We start from the raw sequence: 22,016 nt of genomic DNA, 5'->3' as shown, positions 1-22,016 counted from the left end.
AAGAGTACAAAATACTAATTGGTATTTTTACAATAATCTTGCTGAAAATTGTGATTCTCAATGAGAAATTTGTATCTATGTTGCCTCATTTTAGAGTGTCTCAGACTTCAATAACCTGGTACCACCTTTGCTACTTTTGCCATTTCTCATGTATTAACTAAACATGTACCTATAATTCATACAATCCAGTTAAGGTGGATTATGCTGGGACTACCAATTTTAAGTGTGTCCTAAGCAATAGTATCTTTGAAATCATAGACTTGGTGGCTATTATATTTATTATGACATAAATTATGATAATTATGTAACTATTAAAAAATACTCATCCATGTATATAACTTGAAATCATCTTTGAGGGTACACACATCACACTCTGGGAAATAATGTCATATTGTTAAGCATGCTTATTGTGGCCATTGTATATCCCAGTGCTAATATGGTGCTCAGCACATAGCAGGTGCTTAATACATGTCTACTGAAGAAGATTATAATAATATATAGTTATAATTGGAAGATATGTGTTTAAGAAGAAAGATACAAGACCATATGATTTCTAAAAGTCAATTTAGTGACTTAATACAGCACATTTGCCACAATGTACCAGGGCAAGAACAAAATGTTCTAAAGGCCTCCAATTCTGCAAGTTCCCAAATTAATCTAATTCACTAATTCAAAAGTCCTATTGAGCACCTTGATACACATACTAGGGGTTTTATGAACGCTCCAGAGGAAGCATAGGGCAACTGGTTGGTTGATATCATTGAATAAAGAAAAGAGGGCAGAGAGTGCAGTTTCCCAGCAGGACCTCCAAACATATGGAGGGAATCTGGCAGAACAAGCTGAACCCAGCAATTTCACAAAACAGTAAAATAAGCAGAGACAGAAGACCTGTATTCGAATCTCAGCTCTTACCCTTACTAGCACCATAAACAAGATGATGATGATGGTGGTGGTGATGGCGATGAAGGACAAGGAGGGTAAGGGGCGGGGCGGGGGGGAGGATTTCATATGCACATCTCATTGAATCCTCTCATTTAACCATCCCATTTGAAGGTAGATACTATCACCACCCCATTTTATAGATGAGAAAAACAAAGCAGAGAGATGGCAAGTCACTTGCCCAAGGTCACACAGGAAGTACACAGAAGAGCCAAGATTCACACCCAGACTGGGTGACTCCAAAGCTAGAGCCCCTTACCACCAGCCACCATGGCTCCCTTTAACCCTTCTGAGGCTGTTTCTTTCTTCATAAGATTTTCATGACAATCACATGGGCAAAAAGGATATGAATGGCACTTTCACGTTAGATTCTTTGGTTAGAAAAAAATATATAACTACAAAGAGAGCATCGGATATGAGGACACTAATGATCCTAAGCTATCAAGCTGAGTATAAAGACAATAGACTGTTTTGAATGGAGTCAGGATCCTAAGAGACTTAGCATTCTCTAAAACAAAACAAAACAGTAACTTATTTATTATTTACAGTATAGTTTTAGTATAATTTATCTTGTACATGTAAATCCTGTTACATTAAGATAATTGTTGAAAAGATATATAAAAGATAATACTAGCATGGGTGTTTTCACTGGTGTATGATGAGTTAATTTTTTAATTAGATCTAATTTTCTGGAATGATATGCTGGAATACAAGAGTTGAACTGGTTCTAAAGCCCATTTGAGATTTTTGACAATTGCTTCAGGGGATATAGTTATACTGACAGTAATGACCGAAGACCTACTTTAAAAAAAAAAATTGAATGCTGCTAAAATAAGAGTGAGAATTTAGCATTGATTTTCCCCTTGAATTTATTAATTCTAAACTACTTTTTGGATATAAAATTCAAGCTGGCTTGTTCTGAAAAGAAGGAGCTACCTTTCAGCTCTATAACTTGACTCAGGTGAAGACCAATATAAATTTTGGAAAATCTGAGTGTTATTACATGAATATGTTTGCATAAAAGGCATCTCTATGAGGGATAAACATGTGGATTACAACAAGACCATAATTACAGCCTGGAGGATGGCACCAAGAATGCTGTGCTTTCTCTCTTTTGCATGGCCATATTTTGTATTTTACATTCAATTTGAATTGAGGAAAGAGGCTTTATCATTCAATATGGAAATACAGATTTCAAAACATACAAATGAATGATAATTGGGCTTTGATATTATTATAATTGGAAATGGTCTTCTGCTTGAGGATGTCATTTGGGGATAAAGAAATGATCAGATGCAGTTTTCACTTGTTGATACAAATTGTTTACACATTTGAAATCTGATGAGATTTAAATTCCTGTGATAATTTTGGGTACGCTTTTGGAATTGGGCAACCAAATGTCTTCTCACCATTAACATATCCAACCCTTAGAAGAATCAGAGGATTCTTCAGACTGCAAAAAACCTTAAAAGCCATCAAAACCATTGGTTCCCAATTGTGGTATAATGATAAGTTGTGAGGATTGTTTTATTAATGATAAAGAATCATAGTATGGGGCTTCCCTGGTGGCGCAGTGGTTAAGAGTCTGCCTGCTGATGCAGGGGACACGGGTTCGTGCCCCGGTCCGGGAAGATCCCACATGCCGTGGAGCGGCTGGACCCGTGAGCCATGGCCGCTGAACCTGCACGTCCGAAGCCTGTGCTCCGCAACGGGAGAGGCCACAACAGTGAGAGGCCCACGTACCGCAAAAAAAAAAAAAAAAAAAAAGAATCATAGTATGAAGTAATATACTTTGCTTATGCATTAGGACAAAGTCAAGGTTATCTGACATCACTCTGGCCTACTTGCTCACTGATGCATTTCTTCAAGTGGAGAAGAAAAGAGGGGGTGTTGTTGCTTGAGCGCCAGGGAAATGCTCAATAACTCACAGCTGTCTCAGCTACATCTTAACCCAGAGCAAGCCATTATTGTTGATGTCCCACCAATATCTGTGCAACTACTAATTACCTAGAGCTTGTGAGTTCTCTGCTACCGTATGCTACACTTCCCTGCAAAATATTTTTGGATTTTGCCAAACTCCAGGTAAGTCCCTGTTAAAACAATTTATTGTGTGGACTGCAGAAGAAAAGTTGACAGTCAAGATACTAAGAGAGAGAAGACAAATCCAGGGACACACAATCCATCAGGCTGACTCCCAACACCTAGCAGAGGCCTGCTCAATAAAGATTTGTTGACTGAAAGAATATAAGTGCCATCCTGCAGGAGGAATTTTTTTCTAGCTGGCTATCAGGGAGGGTAGTATCAAAGAAAAAGTGGGTGAACAGGGTGTCTTGAAGTTGGGGCCCTTTAGTGATCAGAGGGACTTTAGGCTGCCCTGCTGGGGTATGGGATTGCAAGGGAGTGGAGGGTCTTCTGAGAAATGCTGGAAGTGTAGTGCAGGCTACAGGGATGTCTGGGGTGGAGGAACAGCCCTGATAGGAGGTATAACCTTCCCATGTTCACCAGTGCAGGTAAGGAGGAGGAGCTTTCCAGGCCAGATCTTCCAAATTCCTCCTATTCCCTCTTATAAAGGCACAAAGCTAAGCATTAGAGTGGGAAAAAATGACCCATGAGTAAAGAATACTATTCCTATGGGGATTTTAAAAATTAAAATATGTGTGCAACAGTGGATCTCGACCAGGAGAAATTCTACCCTTCAGGGGACATTTGGCAATGTCTGCAGACAATTTTAGTTGGATGGGGGTTCTACTAGCATCGAGTGGGGAGAGGCCAGGGGTGCTGTAAAACATCCTACAATGCACAGGTAAGCCCCTCACACAACATTATCAGGCCAATATGCCACTAGGGCCTATGCTGAGAAATCCTGGTGTAGAAAATGAAGAAGCATGTTGGAGTGCAAAGGGCACTGGACCAGGAGTCGGGAGCCCAAGGCTTCACCACTGCTCTGTGACCTTGGGAAAGCCATTGCCTTTCCTCTGGTCTTAGATGTAGAAAAGCCTGAACTAAATGACAGATTGAATTCAGCACCAGCTTTCTACAGTTCTAAGATAAAACTTGGCTTTTATAAGGCTACTCATTTGGATATAAGAACAGGTCTAGCCAAAAGAGAGCTTGGCTTCTGCCCTGTCCCTTCCTCCGCCCGCCCTCCCTACTTCCATCCCTCCCTTCCTTCCCTTATCAAACAGTTACTGAACATCTATGATGTGCCAGGTACTGTCTGAGTGAGATAGAGGGTGCTAGGGACTGAACTGTGTTCTCTCCAAATTTGTATGTTGAAACCCTAACCACCATTGTGATGGTATTTGGCATGGGGCCTTTGAGAAGTAATTAGATTTAGATGAAGTCATGAGGGTGGGGCCCTCATGATGGGATTAGTGGCTTTCTACGAAGAGGAAGAAAGAAAGATCCCTCTCTTCTGGCAAGTGAAAACACAGTGAGAAAGCGACCAGCTCCAAGACAGGAGGAGAGCTCTCACCAGGGAACCAAGTCATCTGGCACCTTGATCTTGGACTTCCCAGCCTCTAGATCAGTGAGAAATAAATATCTGTTGTTTCAGCCACCTGGTCTATGGTAATTTGCTATAGTAGCCAATGCAGACTAATACAGAGGGGTAAAAACGGAAAGAGGTAAATGTGGATGCTTCTCTCATGGACCTTTCAGTTAGAAGGATGGAGAGACCACTAACAGATCCAGCCTGTTGGGCCTCAGTACTGGGGGCAGCCCCTAGTGCTGTAATCCACCCAAAAAGAATGTAAGTGAATTTCTGCTCCTAAGAGACATGCTGAGCAGAAAAAGATTGAGTAGAAATCCCTCCAAGACAAAGGCACATAGTTTAGGAGGCAGGCAGGGTAATAATGAGAGGTTTGAGTGAACCCCAGGTCCATGCTCATTGCCCAGCTCCAGTCCTTGGCACCTTATTTATGTTGATGTGAAGAGCAGGCCAGGGTCCAGCAGCCTTCACAGTTTCCAGTTCCAGCTTCTTTAGATGGGCAGCGGCTTCGCTGAACAGGGCAGGTGCTCCTGGACTCAGTTCTGCAAGTGAATAAGGAAAAGTTGAAAGGGCAGAGAGATATAGGTGATAAAAGATGCTTGCCAGAGCCCGACTCCCAGTGCCTTTCTGTCTGGCTTCTCCTCTGGCAGCTTTAATCTCTGGGGAATGCACTAGCAGATGGGATGTGAAAACATTTAAGGTCAAGGTGTCAAGGCCTAACTCTCCCAAATATGAGCAGTGGCCCTGGGCAGGTTACTTTACCTCTCTGAGCCTCTCAGCCATTTTCAAATGAAAATAAAATTACTTACCTTGCAGGGCTGCTGTGAATATTAAGTGAGGTAATTCATGTGCCAATGCTTTATTAATGGAAAAGCACTATGCAAATGGGAAAGATTAGTGTTCAGGCTAACAGACAGATGAATGTGCCCTTAAACACCATGTTATGCTTCTAAAATCAAATTCACTGGTTTTGATTTCTGAAAGTTGGATTAGTTCGCCACCACTCCTCCCACTAGCTTGTTTTTATCCATTAATACATTAAATATTCATTAAATATTCAACATTCATTACATATTAAAGTTTATGCCAAGTACTCATAGCAATTGGGATCTGGGAAGCTAGAATAAAGAGATAAATGAGATACAATTCTAGTCCAGTGGGGGAGACAGATGCCTGTGCAGATACCCCCAATAAGAGCGACCAAAGATTTATTTAATTATATAGAGTAAGAGGGAGGGCCCTCCAAAGCCAGGAATTGGGGAGGGGTGTAAGAGAAAGTTTCACTGACAACCTTTGAGCTGGTTCCTGAAGGATGTGTAGGAGTTCATTAGGGTGGAGAAAAGCATTCCAGGCAGAGGGAACAGCAGGTGCAAATGACAGAGCTGGGACATGGCACAGTGTTTCATGAGAGGAGAGGAGTTCCACGTACCTAGAGTGTAGTGAGGAGTGTGGGGGAAGGCTGGAGACCTTGGCACGGGCCAGGCTGTGAAGGTCTGTGTGTGGCCATGCTCAGAAGTGTTGGCTGTATCCCAGGACAGTGAAGTACCATGGAAAGGGCTTAAGGCATTTGGTCAGAGCTATTTGGTGAGTGCTCTCGCTTTAGCAGCTACAATTTGGAGACTCCACTGGAGGAGGTGCCCGTAGACGTCTGTTATAGTTGTCCAGATACAAAAGGATGAGGCCTGGCCCAGGGCCAGGGCAGTGCGGATAGTGATGAAGGACTGATTTTTCAACACCAAGTGGATGATGAGTTCCCATTTCTAGCTCCGCCAACCCAGAATTGCTCCCTGTGATCTACAGGTAAAGGTTCAATGGCTCATCCTTTTCACCAGCCCACAGACTCATGAAATATCAGACCTGGAAGACTCCTTGGCCATCTTCTCAATACCCTCCACCACATTCCATAGACGAGAAAACCAAGGATCCAAGTGGGGACTTGGCTCAACAGTGAGAACTAGAATCGAAGCCTCTTGACTCTTGCCTCTGCCTTGGCACTTTTTCGAACCATATGTGATAAAGAGCAAGTTCTTCCCCCACCTCCTATCACAGACCAATTCTTTGATAAAATATAATAAAAATGATTTTCTAGAAGAATAAAAGAACAGTCATACAAAATCCAAGCCCACATTTTTAATTAGTTTTAACAGGTATAAAATCGCTCTGTCAAGTTGCTAGAAACGTTTCTAATTTGCTTTACTCTCCATTTCCGTAATTTCTCTCGCTGGGACCTTTAACAGTGTGCACTAGATCTACTTGACACCTTGCGCTCAGAAACGTGCGATGCCAGAAATGGGACAGAATGGGCTTTCTTGTGGTTGGAAATTAGAGATTCCAGCCACCTCACTCCCGTGTGTCTCTGTTCCATTGCTTGAGCCAGTGCTGGATATGGCAGAAGCAGAGAACCAGCACGGAATGAGGTGGAGAGACATTTGCTCTCTTGTAACGAAATCACAGTTTGCTGGTAAGTCATAATTTCTAAGTGGCCCCTGCCTAATGCACAAGGCTCTTGTCAGCTCTTGCCCAGACCTGATAACCCAGCACAGACATTACCACTGTTCTGAGCTGCGCTGCAAGGGGCTGTCTTGAGCACCTAGGAAAGCCGCACATGCCCTGCAGCATCACTCCCCCACCCTGCCCCCTACACCCCTACTCACTTGTAAGCGATTTACTGCTGGAGTTTGGGGACCTCAAAGGCCCCTCCTTGTTCTCTAGGTTCAGCGAGAGGCCATAGTTAGTGTGGTGCTGGTGCTGGTGGTGGTGATGGTGGTGCCTTCCCGAAGCTTTGGTGGCAAACGGTGTGCCCCCATTCTCCTCGAGGCCAAAAGGCAGCCGTTCCGAGCTGCTGAGCCCTGGGGAAGGGAGCGGGTAGCTGCAGAGGGTGTAAAAGTCAGGATTCAGAAAAGCAAAGAGTCTTGATATTCCTGTCCGTACTTTAAAAGATGTTCTCCAAGCATTGAAAACCAGGAGAAATAGGTTCAACAAACAGATCCACAGGGTTATTGTAGAACAGGACACAAAGGCAACACTGCACTCAAAGGAAAAGCAGAAAGTGGAAATTTGTATATATCAGAGATGTTAATCCTTAAAAAAATCCTTAAGTTTCAAATGAAATAATTTCTATTTTAAAAAAGACATCATGGGACTTCCCTGGTGGCGCAGTGGTGGAGAATTCGCCTGCCAATGCAGGGGACACGGGTTCGAGCCCTGGTCAAGGAAGATCCCACATGTCGCGGAGCAACTAAGCCCGTGCGCCACAACGACTGAGCCTGTGCTCTAGAGCCTGCGAGCCACAACTACTGAGCCCATGTGCCACAACTGCTGAAGCCCGCACGCCTAGAGCCCGTGCTCCGCAACTAGAGAAGCCACCACAATGAGAAGCCCGCGCACCGCAACGAAGCGTAGCCCCCCGCTCGCCACAACTAGAGAAAGCTCGTGTGCAGCAATGAAGACCCAACGCAGCCAAAAAAAAATAATCCAGTTGAATGCTGGGGAACAAGAAGGTCAGCCCCAATCTTGTTTGATGAAATGAATGATGTTTATTCCTTAAAGCAAGCTAGTAATCATAGATGGACTCTTACCCATTCCTTAAAACATGCATTCCTACATATTCTAGAAAGTGATATTTATTTTATTTCTATTACTTTATACTATTCAAGACGACAAAATCAGGATAGATGAGAGATAACTAATATTTGACCATTAAATGTCATGACATTAGTACTCAACATCAGACATATCACTCTTTTTTAAATATAGTGAGAAGCCCGCACACCGAGACGAAGAGTGGCCCCCACTTGCCACAACTAGAGATAGCCCTTGCTCAGAAATGAAGGCCCAAAGCAGCAAAAATAAATTAATTAATTAATAAACCCCTATCCCCAAAAACTTACAAAAAAAAAAAAAAAAAAGAAATCGTCTAAGTGGGAGGAGGAAGTCAAAGGCAATCATCAAATTAAAAAATAATTTGTTAAACATCCTACGACAAGATTATGATAGAAACTGTAAGTCTTGGAGTCACTTTCTCCTCCTCTCCATCACCCCCACCAGGCAGAAAGCACCTATTAATGGTACTGCTACGACATCTTCTAATTCCAACTGCTCCTCCTGTTATTACTGCCCTAAGGCTCTTGAAACAGATTCCCAAAGCTCTCCCAGCCTCTACTCCTCCTTCAGCCCATCCTCCACAGAGCACTAGCCAGAGAGCTGTTCTGATTACGTTCTAGAGTGTGGCACTCCTCACTCCAGGAGCTGGAATACCTCTCTGTTACTAGTGATTCCTAACCATTTTAAGATAGAGGACCCTTTGGAAATCTAGAAAACTACGGAACTTCTCTGAAGAAAAAGGCACCAAGATGCAACATTTTACACTCAATTTCAGCCCTCTGTAGACGCTCCGTGGAAAAAATCCAAATTCCTTTACTCACGGCACCCCTGTGATCCTCTCCCATGACCTTTTCAGCTCATCTCCTACTTCTCTACACCCTAGTCCTTCCCATCCTTATGCCTTTCACCTCTTTCTGTCCCCTGGAGTCCTTCCTCATCCCTAAACCCAGCAGGGCAGGCAGGGCTTGCAGGCCTGGCATGTGGGCGCTGGGGGAAGGAGGTACAGAGGAGGCCTCTGCTGCAGATGCAGGATGCTTTCCGGAAGAAACAGCACCATTGTCCCCACGTTCTCCCGTGAGCTGGGTGGGTCTTTGGTCCACCCTGGCTGCCTTCTGGAGACTTGGCTCAGGACAGTGTCACATTTTGTGTGCGTGTGTGTGTGCGTGTGTGTGCATGTGCGTGCGCGTGCGCGCTTGTGTGTGCGTGCGTAAGAATGTGGAAGAAGGCGTGACTTTGGCTTCTGGGTTCAGAGTCCAGCTTCACCTCTCCAACCTGAAACATAACCAAGGGTACCCACCCCCCTCGTGGAGGCAGTAATGGTGGCAGCAAAACGTGCACCAAGTTGTCATCGAGACGCCTGGCTTCTTGTCTTAGTTCGGCCCACCTTTGTGCAGGAACCTCGGACAGCTGCTCTGGGCCTCAGTTTCCTCCTCTGTGACGTGACAGGGTCAGGTGATTTCTGGTGCATTTCCAGGTCTGAGAATCAGCCTTTCCCCCACCTATTTATCCAGTAATTGCTCTATCCCAGGCACTGGGATACCTATTTTACACTAAATATCCCACTGTATACATGTAGAGACTTTGACTAGCACATAATTGGTGCTCCATAAATATATGAGGAAAGGAAGGAAGGGAAAGTGGGAGGGAGAAAAGGAAAGAAGCAGGGAGAGAGGGAGGAAGGATGAATGGAAGCTGTGGAGCTGGGATGTGACGACAAAGGTGTGAACTGCAAATCCCATGGGCATTATTTTCCTGTGTCTCAAATATGTTGAAAATAATATCTGTCCTAAGGAGGCACAGAGACTGGGAGCTCAGAACAGAGAAAATTCCCTACTGCCTGGGACACTTTACACATCAAGGCTCATCTTCTACCCCGCCCTCCTTCCACACTGCAGCCAGCCTATTAAAGGTCTGAATGGGGACTATAATGGTCTAGGCAGCAGAGACAAACCAGAGAAACACTGAAAGGAAGAGAGTGACAGGATGGGGGGTACTGGCAGGATTTGAGAAGGGGAGAACACAGAGACATGGAGGGGTCAGAAATTTTTGAATTGTTTAGCCTGGAGGACCAGGCAAATGGCATGCCATTAATTGAAAAAAGGATGCTGGGAGTAAAGGCTGCTTGGAGGAGGGAAAACTATGATTGAGCTTCAAACGGGTTTCACTGAATGTGAGAATGAACACCCAAGGAGCAAGATGTCCTATAGTAGAGATCTGGGGTACATTCAGGGCTGTAGGTAGTGGTGCAAAGTTCTGAGCAAGAATTTCTGAGGAATGGTAAACAGACATCATCTCCCATGCGATCTCCAACTGATGCTCACTCTCTGCTTGCAATGTAGAAGGAAAAAGGATTCTGAGGTTGTGCCAGCTCAGGAGGAAAGAGTGCTGTGATTGATGGGTGATGTCTGCCGCAGACCTGGAATGAAGCTGTAGTCTCACGTACCTTCTTGTCTTTCCGAGTTAAAAGTGTGTGTGTGTGTGTGTGTGTGTGTGTGTGTGTGTTTTATTTCCAGGAAACCCAGAGTGAAAAGTTAAACAGGGAAATAAATAATATGTGCAGAGAGTGATAAATTGTATTTAATAACGTGTGATTTTCACTTTACCATGACTTTTGGGGAAGAATGAGAAAGAGACAAATGGGAAGAGAAACAGAGGGTCAGAGAAGCTGCCTGGATCTCTGAGAGTAAGTTTCTAGAAAAGCAAAGATTCATAAGCAGGCGTGGTATGACCTGGGCGTTTTCTCAGCTCAGACACACGGAGGACCATCCTGGAGATCCTAACTTATGGCACTGTGTGGGGTTATGGGTCTGTTAAGGAAATCACTGTTCCTGGCCTCGAGGACTGTTCCCTGCAGAACTCCAGGAGGTGATATTCACATCAACTATGATGTAAATGGCAGCCACTGGGGCTGTGCAGCTGTCCTGTCCACAGGGACCTCAGAGGTGGTCAAGCCCACACAGGGGGTTGGGCAGCACTCAGCAGCCCACAAGCCTCGGGGCCCAGTGGCTAAGGTTTAGGAGATGAGGCCAGCTCTGTGCTCACCGTCAATAGAGACTTAGATTCACCAGGCTTCTGGCATTCTGGAAAGGAGGTCACAAGTCCTGGTTTTCAGAGGGTGATGGACGAGGGGTATGTAGACATCAGCCCCTGCTTCCATGAGCTGGCAGTTGAAAGGATCTGGTGTGGAAGAAGGGGGCTGCTATGTGCCTAGCACGTGCTAGGCGCTTTAATGATTTTCTTTTACGGTTACCCTGCAAGGAAGCTGGTGCCACCTCCTTTTACAGTGGGACTTAGTGAAGGTGAGTAACGTGCCCTGTTAGTAGGTGTGAAGTGAGAAGCTGAACCAGATCTAGTTTCTTCTCTTCCCCTCTCTTGGGGGAAGCCCCTACTCCCATCCTACTTCCAACTCTAGAAAAGTTAGTGTTCCTACTGGGGGGGCCTGTGTCATATGGGATGTTCTTGACTGCATTAGGGGTGGACACGGCTCTGCAGATGCATGGTTGGGGGACTTTTACAGCCCTGCCTAATCCCACCAGAACCTCTCCCCTCCCTGACTCTGGGATCCCAGCAGGCCAGACACGTGGTGCTCAATCAAAATGCGTTGCATACTGAAAAATGGGATAATAATTGAGGCTTATAAGTATAATATTATAACATTATAATAATTATAATATTATTATACCATTGTTATATTAATTATTATATTATAATAGTTATAGTATTTAGTATAATAACAGTATGATTATTCAGAATAATCCTCCAGAATCCATCGCCAGAACTATGACCTGCACAGGGCAGGGATGGGGGAGGGTCCTGAGCTGGAAGACAGAACTTACACGGCGTTCTCTTAAAACTAAGGCTGGGAGTTATCAGGGTGCTCTGAGGAACCAAGCATACACTCTACAGCTCAGCCAAGTTCTGGGTGACGTGGGCTTCTGTGGGCAGCCCTGGGGATCTAATCTTGGATTTAAAAAAAAAAATCATAGAATTGTAGAAACAGGGCCACTCAGATATCATCCAGTTAGGTGGTTTTAAATTCTGGATGAATATTAAAAGCACCAGAGAAAACCCTCTACACTGCTGCTGGGAATGTAAAATGGCACAACTGCTTTGGAAATCAGCCTGGCAGTTTCTCAAAAAGGTTAAGCATAGAGTTACCATACGACCCAGAAATTCCATTCCCAGGTATATACCCAAGAGAAATAAAAACATGTCCATACAAAGACTTGCACATGAATATTCACAGCAGCATTATTCACAAGAGCCAAAAGGTAGAAACAACCCAAATGTCCACCAACTGATGAACAGATAAATAAAATCTGGTATATCCATACAACAGAATATTACTCGGTTATAAAATGGAATGAAATATTGATCCATGCTATGACATGAATAAACCTTGAAAACATAATTCCATTTATATGAAATGTCCAGAATAGGCAAATCCATAGAGATAGAAAGTAGATTAGTGGTTACCTAGGACTCGGGAGGATGGGGAGAAATAGGAAGTGACTGCTAATGGGTATGGGGTCTCTTTTAGGAGAAGTTAAAATACTCTAAGATTAGACTGTAGTGACTGTACTACTTTGTGAAAACGCTAAAACTATTAAATTGTACAATTTGAGTTGGTGAATTGCATGGTATCTAATTTATATCTTAATAAAGCTGATTAAAAAATCAACCAAGGGAGATTTTAAAAACTACCAATGTACAACCCTTACCCTGGCTAATTACATCATCTATTTCTAAATCCAATGTGCAGCCAGGGCTGAGAAACAAGGCCCTAGTCCAACCTCCTCATTTTGCATATGGGGAAACGGGGACCCACTGCGGGGATGAGGTGACCAGGTCACACAGTGGGTAACTGGCTGAGTCTGGGACACAATCCAGGACTCCCACCTCTCTGCTCGCCAAGTGCCCCAAGTGTCGTCCATCTGCTACATCTTCCCATCTGCCTCGGCTTCTATTTAAGGCAGCAAATGCACTCATCAGGAAAATCCCAAGACCTCCTTAGAACCCCACTGCCTAAGACATCTTTGTGTACACATCTTGTCTTCCCAATGATAGAGACTGTCATATCACATGTTTTCATGTCCTTGGGTGATGTTAAGACAACTGGTTCTATATTTCAGGAAAAAAGAGACCTTTGCCTCACAATATCTACATAAATTCTTCTTTATTGGCTCCTCCCCAGGCTGGGTTGGACACCCCTCTCCTTACCTTTACCTTACCCTCCCTGAGTGGCCCTGACCTGCTGTGTTTCCAAGGAAATGCATTTCCCAGTTTCCCTGCCCTCGGGTTTCTATGTAGGTTTGACCAATGGGAGGCACTGACAGAGACTGGAGGGTAGGAAAAGGAGCTAAGTATTTCTCCCTCATCTCTTTATACCTCAGGGGATGTTTTCAGCAGTAGTTGAGTCCCCTAGGGCTTCAGCTTTCACTAGACTGACTCCCTGTGGCCCCAGCTCCTGGGCTCTGGAATACTGCCATCTCTCTTTGTCTCTTTGCCTCTCCAGCTCTAGGAGTGATAAGCAGGTTCTACTGTTGCTAATTTCTGGGTTGCCTCACTGGTCACTTTAGCTACTTAGTTCTTCATCCCTTGTGCAATCAATTCCCTGTATCAAATTCCTTCTGTAAGAAACCTGCCTAGAGTGATTTCAGTTCTGATTGTCCATGACTGATACACAATTACCTACCTGTATCTATTTCTGGATTCTTCATATTTTTTTAAATGATTTTAAATTTTTTTTATTTTTTATTTATTTATTTTTGGCTGCGCTGGGTCTTCGTTGCTGCACGCGGGCTTTCTCTAGTTGGTGGTGAGCGGGGGCTACTCTTCATTGCGGTGCGCGGTCTTCTCATTGCAGTGGCTTCTTTTATTGCAGAGCATGGGCTCTAGGCACGTGGGCTCAGCAGTTGTGGCTCGTGGGCTCTAGAGTGTAGGCTCAGTAGTTGTGGCGCACAGGCTTACCTGCTCTGCGGCATGTGGGATGTTCCCGGACCAGGGCTCGAACCCATGTCCCCTGCATTAGCAGGTGGATTCTTAACCACTGCGCCACCAGGGAAGCCCTGGATTCTTCATATTTTTATTGAACTATTTATTTATTGCTAAACCAGCACCAGACTGTCTTAATTTCTTTTGTGCTAATATTTGGGCTTTTTAATATCTGATAGGACAAATCCTGTTTCCTTTCACACATCGTTTTCCTTTTTCTTTTGTTTTTTCTTGGCTATTATCATGCACTCAGTCTTCCAGATTACTTTACAATTCAACTTACTACCAAAAAAATCCCATTGGAATTATGATTTGCAGCATTAAATATAATGGATTTGGGAGAATGAATTCATAAGGTATTTCTCACCTTTTATTTAGATCTTCTTAAATGTCCTTCAGTCAGAATTTTTAACTTTTCCATAAAGGTATGGAACATATCTTACTAACTTTATTCCTATCCATATATCAGTTTTGTCACAATTGAAAATGGGATCTCACTAATTATTACATTTTCTCTATTTTTTTTTACTACTAGATATGTAAAATTACTGACTTTAAGGTATTTCTACCTCTGGTCACCTTGCTGAACTCTTATTAATTGGAATTCACTTGTATTTTAGGATAATCACATGAATTTTGTTTTTTCCTTCCCAGCATTTATTATTTTGTTTTCCTGGCTTACTGCATTGGTAAGGTCTCTAGAATGATATTGAATATTAGCAATCATCTTTGTCTTATTTCTGAAGTATGTAGATTATCTTAAATCTACAATCTAAATTAAATGTTGATTTGTGACAAATTCTACTTATTAGGTTAGAAACAGTCCTTCTACTGTTAGCCTACTAAGAATCTTGAAAGATTAGCATGACTTACTCTGAACAAATCCATTCTGTTCCTAAGTGAACACTACTTTACTAAGTGCTTAAAAAAGAATCTGTTCTCAAACTTTTCTTGGTATTACCATCGAGCTTATCACTCCAGGTTTTTTTGTTTTTTTTGTTTTTTGTTTTTTTTTTTTTGCGATATGTGGGCCTCTCACTGCCGTGGCCCCTCCCGCTGCCGGACGCGCAAGCTCAGCGCCCATGGCTCACGGGCCCAGCCGCTCCGCGGCACGCGGGATCCTCCCGGACCGGGGCACGAACCCGCACCCCCTGCATCGGCAGGCGGACTCTCAACCACCGCGCCACCAGGGAGGCCCCCACTCCAGGTTTTAGAATTCATTTTTCAAGAATCTGTATGACATTTCCCTGTCTATTCTTCTGGCATTTCCCCAAGACTCCACAGTTTTTCAAAGTGTGCTGGTGCTGGCTCGGCAATGACATATGCAACTTTTCTTCAAGGCCATTTTTCTCAACCTGAAGACTAACTGTAAAGCGGTAAAATATTTCCTGACTACTCCCTCTCTTATTTTGGACTTCAGTTTCATTCTCTTTGTTCTTTTCACCTTTCTGTAGTTAGTATAATGACTGGCTTCCTTGCTGAAAAACAGAAAAACAAAACAGAAGTTGAGCAGCTCTTCTTCTGTCCTGTTAATCTCACGCACCGTCCTCAAGATGGCTCTGCTATTAAATTGTTCATCTTTTTGCTCTGACCAAAGTGTGCATCTACAGAAGTCCTTTTAAAAAAAAAGGTCTCTGGGCTTCCCCGGTGGCGCAGTGGTTGAGAGTCCGCCTGCCGATGCAGGGGACATGGGTTCGTGCCCCGGTCTGGGAAGATCCCACATGCCGCGGAGCAGCTGGGCCCGCGAGCCATGGCCGCTGAGCCTGCGTGTCCGGAGCCTGTGCTCCGCAATGGGAGAGGCCACAACAGTGAGAGGCCTGCATACCGCAAAAAAAAAAAAAAAAAAAAAAAGGTCTCTGCCCCTTTGTTTTTGGTCATACGTTCTACCTTCCTTCTCTTTAAAATACTGTTTTAAATTGTGGGCTCTGAATGACTTCATCTTTCAGACTAGCTGATATATTCATAGTCCATGTGAAAAATATTCCCTTTTAGATCTACCCTTGTTTAACATTTTTGAAATCTGATCTTCTAAAGATTAGAATACATGGAAGATTAAACCCTGAATTCCACTCATTTCATATTAATGATTCCAAGACACCAGGGTCATTTTCTTCCAAGGTTCTTGTCACTTATACACGTCCAAGCCAGTCTTCCTTGCTGACCAGCAGGGCAGTGTTTCTTCTACCTTCCAAACAACCATATCATCAGCTAGAAAGGCCAAGGCCTCAACAGATGCTCTGCTTTTAACGGAACACCAATGTCTGGATGGCCAAGAAGTCCCCCATATGTGATGTGCCAGCTTGAAGTCTCTTAGGAGGGCACAGTGAACATCCTCTCTGTCCAAAGTCGTCTAGCATCTTCTCTGGATTGCTCAGTTCACCCTTAGGTGCTGCCTGTACTCAGTTACTCTTTTACCTATCCTGGCACATGTCTCAACTTCATAGCAGGGTTCCTGGAGGCAAGAACAGCTTCTGTGCAGCCCACACAGCAGCACATAACTTCTCTAAACACCTTCCAGAAGAGCCTGGTTGGGACAAACTGGCACCTATTTTACTTTTAGCCTAAGTGGGGACACCTCCATGTTCCTAATCAGAACTAAAGCATCAGGGAGTTGCTGACAAACAGTAAAGCTTCCCAACTGATAGGGCTCAGAAGGTGGCAAGTGGGATGAACCTTTCATTCTCTCAGTTGTTGGAGCAAGGGGACAGGACCAGGGGCGCCGGCAGCCTCAAGCACCCTTGTCTGCTTACCCCAGTGTACTATACAACAACACGTTTCCTATGGGTGCCAAGGACAAGAAAAAGCTGGGAAGCAGGGGCTTCCCTGGTGGCACAGTGGTTAAGAATCTGCCTGCCAATGCAAGGGACATGGGTTCGAGCCCTGGCCTGGGAAGATCCCACATGCCGCGGAGCAACTAAGCCCGTGAGCCACAACTACTGAGCCTGCGTTCAAGAGCCCGCAAGCCACAACTACTGAGCCCACATGCCACAACTACTAAAGCCTGCGTGCCTAGAGCCCATGCTCCGCAACGAGAAGCCACCGCAATGAGAAGCCCGCACACTGCAACAAAGAGTAGCCCCTGCTCACAACTAGAGAAAGCCCGTGCACAGCAATGATGACCCAACACAGCCAAAAATAAAAAACAAACAAATAAATTAATTAACTTAAATAAATAAAGCTGGGAAGCATCATTACTAGTTCATAATTCAGTCCATTAGCCTGGAACTGTGGCTCTTGATTGGGACTCTCTTAGCAGAATCCACTCAAGTACCATGTTATTACAGCAGATGGTGTCAGCCAGAATCATACCTCCTGACTGAACACTAGTGCATTAATGCCCTCAGAGGAGAAAAAAAAAAGTGCTAACACTTCTGAGTGCCCAGCACTATGCCATCTATGAATTTACTTAATCTTCCAACATTTGAAGAAGGAACAATTATTACTATCCTCATTTTACAGATAAGGAAACAGGAACAGAGAGACTAATTAACTTTCCCAAAGACACACAACCAGTAAATGGCAGAGCTGGAATTTGAACCCAGGCAAACTGACTATAGAGCCCTGTGCTCTCTTTCGTGCCAAGAGACACTGCTTTGCCATGTGGATGATGAAAGCAGCAGTATAATGACATTAAAAGAATGCTGGTTGGCACTTAGCTTTGCTTGTGCTGCCCCTTAGCTATGACCTTAGGTAACTGATTTCACTTATCTGCCCAGACACCACATTTTCAGACAATCATTTATTAAGCATTTATACCTCAGGAACTACAGATCAATGAAATAATTTGATCTCTGCCATGTCCGGATGAGAGACAGGAGAAGGTGCATTTACCCATCCTGGTTTCCAGGATACCTGTCACTCATTTCCATTTTAATTTAGCAGAGACTAAACAGAGTAGGCATTACACCAACATGTTGCTACAAGTTCTTATTGAATTTAGCGCAAACATACTATCTGACAGTAAGAGTATAATTGAAAAACTGTGCCTTTTTCATAATGGGTTTGAGAAGAAAACTGTACCAACAACTTGGAAATGTGACACATTATGAATGTTAGGTCTATTCATTTGGGATGATTTCTTACACTTAGTGGTTTTATTTTTTAAAAAGCGACTAGAGAGAAACAATGCCCCTACCTCATTTTTCTCTTGTCTGAAAAGGTCAAAATTATGTTTTTTGGCATTATTTACTCTTTTATATGGATTACTGACTGGCAGAAAATTTTTTTTCCCGATTTGTATTTCTTTCAAGACATTTTCCAGGCAATCAACTTGGAACTGTCCGGTTAGTGTTAGCACAGGTGCTATCTGAATCCACAGTAGACTGGGAGCTCTTGTTTTCATTAGTTTACTAGGTGCCTGGAGCCAAAGACGGTGTCTTCCTCAATAGCAATTCCCAGCGCCTATACAGTACCTAGCACAGTGAGGCAACGGAGTAAATATTTGTTGGATGAATGGTGTACTGCATTAAAATTGAACTCTCCCTAGGTAATTTATCAAGTGTCAATTCATAAAAGCTTCTCTCTGGTCACAAATTCCCCAGTTGTTCCCAACAATACATGATGGTCTCGGCAAAACTGCAGAGTAAAATATTCCACATCTTAAGGAATGATGAGAGCCTTTACAATTTGTTCGGTGGTAACGGGGTCTCTGTCCCATGTGAGCTACGGTAGGATGTGTGCCTCCATCTTTGAGTCTGGAGTTTTCCTTTGGTGAAACTGGTATCCATTGGTGTCAGTGAATGGCTGTAAGCAGACAAGCAGGCCTTGAACATTTTCTGCCAGAAAACCCATTTTACCTTGATATCGTTCTTGCTAAGTTTTACGATGTCTTATTCTAATTGTCTGTGTAGGAGACAGTAAGAAGCTGTGAGGAAGGGCTCTGTAACTTTGCGGTGAGGTCTAGGACTTTAGCAATTCCAGATAAATTTCAGGATCTGAGTCCAAAGAATAAATATTTCATGAGTTCACTTTTGCACAGAGGCTCATGACTAAGAATGTATTCAATCTTTTTCCTGCCTTAAGGAAAAAAATACTGACATAAATATTGCTGTTTTCCTTTACAGCATTCACTTCTAACAAATCCAACACTGTTTTCCCTTGGTTTCTCACAGATTTTCTTTTTGCCTCTCATTTCTGCATATCAGTGCTCACTCTCTGCCTTAAAAGAAGATTTCTTTTCTTTTCTTTCTTTCTTCAGGTGGCGAACAGCATTAACGGACTTGCCCCTAGCCACTGCTTTAAATGCATACCCCAATAGCATCACACAGGAGCCCTCAAGGAACAGTAAGACAAAATTATCGTTGCCATGAAAGCACAGCTGCTAGTGTGTAAAATAATGTCGAAAGAGCCCGTTCTTTATCACCCTTTGCATTCTGCAAGAGTTATGGCAGAATCGGGCATGAGCTGCGAGTATTATTTTTCCACTCAGCAGACACCATCCAACTCACCCAAATGAATGAAATTATTATTCATTCCAGAAAGAAGTTCAAGTTGGATGAATAAAATGCAGACTCCGTTCAGGGCAGGTCCTGGACATTCTAATTGCACAAGACCAAGTGTGAGCAGGAGCTGAATGTGGGGCACGAGGTCCTGAGGGGATACAGATGAGGATTAATCTATTTTGGTTTTCATGCGTGCTTAAAAACCTCTTCAAATGGTCCTCTCTCTGTTCCCCAAATTCTTGTAGGTTCTTCAGAAGCTTCTATTACAAACTTCCCTAGTTAGCCTCTGAAGCCATACACTGGGCCTAATTTTAAGGGCTTTTAAAATTGCCTTAAATATAGTTACAGTGTCTTTATCCAGCCACGGAATGCAACTGGCTAGTGGAGCCGTTAGCATAGCAACACCTCTTGCTTTTGAGGTCTCAGCTGTAGAAAGTGGATGTTTAAACCATTCACTGTTCAGTAGGGGATGATTAGGTAGGTTTCTGCAGGTTTCTTGTAACATGAGCCTATGGGGATGTTCCTCTAATTATTCTAACCCTTTTTAGTGGATTGCCTAGACTAAGCCATTTGGTATTTTAAATTCTGCAGCCTTTCCCCAGTAAAACCACTGGCGAGTCATGCGATGTGGCTGTGATTTTAGATTCCATATATTAGAATTTTAATTGTAATTAAATGTAAATCTGTCCTTCCCTGATCAAATACACCAGGGAAATTCACAGTGTCTGAGTGTACAGTTCTTAATCAATTCCCAAAAGGGAAAGGAAACATGGATATTAGAAATCAATTCCTTCATCCTGGCTATTATTATGCTGCCCCTTTTCCTTTTTCAGACCTCCAGGGCATGCAGGTATCATGCTGACTGTTACCTGGAAAGCTGCTTTTATAGAATGTCTGGTAAAGATTGACTCCTCCCAGGCTCCCCTTTCTTCACTATAAAAAGGCTAAGATGACGGATTTTACTTCATCAGTCTGATCTTTATTAAAGGGTACGACTCAAGATTAGGGCCTCCAGATGTTCCACAGTAAACAAGGAACAAATGGCATTCAAAATGATAAAAAGGTGTGCCACCTTGCTTACAGAGAAATACAACTGGAACAGAAATTCTGATTTTTACCCATCAGACTAGCAAGGTTTTAAAAAAGTTAGCGAAGGCTAGGCGCATACCTCCTGTGGGATCACAGAGGCCCTGTCAAATAGCTGTTGTGTGTAGAGTGGGGAGAGGCGTAATCAGGTAGAATATCTCTGGAGGGAAACTTCATTAGGCAATATCTAAATTAAATACGTGCATTCCTTTCGGCCCAGCATCTCTACTTGTAAGGAATTTATTCTACAGATGGATTTGCTCAAGTGCACAACGTGTAAAGGATGGCGGCAAAGCTGTCATTTTAGAGATGCAGGGCAGCCTAAACGTCCATCAGTATTGACTGGTTAAATAAATATGTGCTTGTTTAAACACAGAATAGCTCTATATTGACAAGAAATGCTAACAATGTTTGTCTCTGGGGAAAACTAGGGAATAAGAGGGTGGAAAGGAAAAGTAACTTTGGGATATTTTTGAATTTTTACCACTGTATTACTTACTGAAAAAGGTTGAATAGCACAGCAGTTCTCTTTATTACTTTCTACTTAGTCTCCAAATAGTTAAAAAGCTTCCTCTGCTTTGTGTAAGATGAAATCTCAAGTTGGGACAGGCTGGGAACTGAGCAGATCTGTTTCAATTCTCTCAACTTCTGAGTCCCAAATGTCCCAGCAGAATGGATTCTCTGTGGTCTCACCAATTCCTTCCCTAGGGCCCCTCTCCCATTTGCAGGTCGGAAAGCATTGCCCACATTCTGCCTGGACAGTTATTTCTTGGTATTCTCAGACAGAAATATCACTTCTATTTCCTTTTATCTCCTCTCAAAACATCCCCATGCTGTTTCTGCTTTCCGCTTGTTAGAGTTTCAGAGCTGTGTCTTTACCTATTGTGTGAACTCTCTTCCATGTGATCCTTCCTTTGGAATGAAGCACCCCTTTCTGTTGCTAAACTTAGACAATACATCTTAACCCATCAACCTAGGAGATACACCATTCCTTGAGCTAGACTTTGAATCCCCTTGTCCTGCTTCTCACTACATGGACCGCTAAGGCCTTAAATCTCAAAAACTGCTAAAAATTGCTACCAGCTAGCATCAAACATTGTGCAAAGCACCTTACACATACAGTGCCATTTAATTCTCATAACGGTGAGACATTGTTAAATTCCATTTTGGGATGAGGAAAATGAGGCATAGAGAAGATAAGAAACTGGCCAAAGGTCACATGGCTAGCGAGGGCTAAAGCTGGGATTCAAACTACCTGAGATTCCAAAGCGTGTCCAAAGTGCTCCAACAAAATCACCACTCCACACTGGATTCTGCAGTCTTCTCTCATCAGCCTGAGACATCCTGCCATTTTGCTTCTGTAAACTTCCACCCCCACCGTGGGCTCTAACCTTGGCACAGGTCCTGAGATTGGGGTGTGCTATGCCCTCTCCTCCTCGCGTGGTTGGAATTCACTAGCCTCT

At 43.5% G+C, this 22,016-nt stretch overlaps 1 protein-coding gene across 1 annotated transcript in view; it reads right to left on the bottom strand.

Moving 5' to 3' along the window:
• Positions 1–22,016, bottom strand: part of EPB41L4B (erythrocyte membrane protein band 4.1 like 4B) — a 148,371-nt gene that overhangs the window by 37,744 nt on the left and 88,611 nt on the right. The window contains exons 16-17 of the mRNA XM_007449793.1: positions 7,084–7,298; positions 4,853–4,971 (exon numbers count right to left, since the gene is read on the bottom strand). Of these exons, the coding sequence (XP_007449855.1) occupies positions 4,853–4,971; positions 7,084–7,298 (334 nt within the window). The remainder of the gene's footprint in view (positions 1–4,852; positions 4,972–7,083; positions 7,299–22,016) is intronic.

The sequence above is a fragment of the Lipotes vexillifer genome, unplaced genomic scaffold, assembly GCF_000442215.2.
Source record: "Lipotes vexillifer unplaced genomic scaffold, Lipotes_vexillifer_v1.1 scaffold230, whole genome shotgun sequence".
Classification (NCBI taxonomy): domain Eukaryota; kingdom Metazoa; phylum Chordata; class Mammalia; order Artiodactyla; family Lipotidae; genus Lipotes; species Lipotes vexillifer.
Note: the sequence above shows the minus strand (reverse complement) of the source record. Positions and strands in the feature narration are given on the sequence as shown.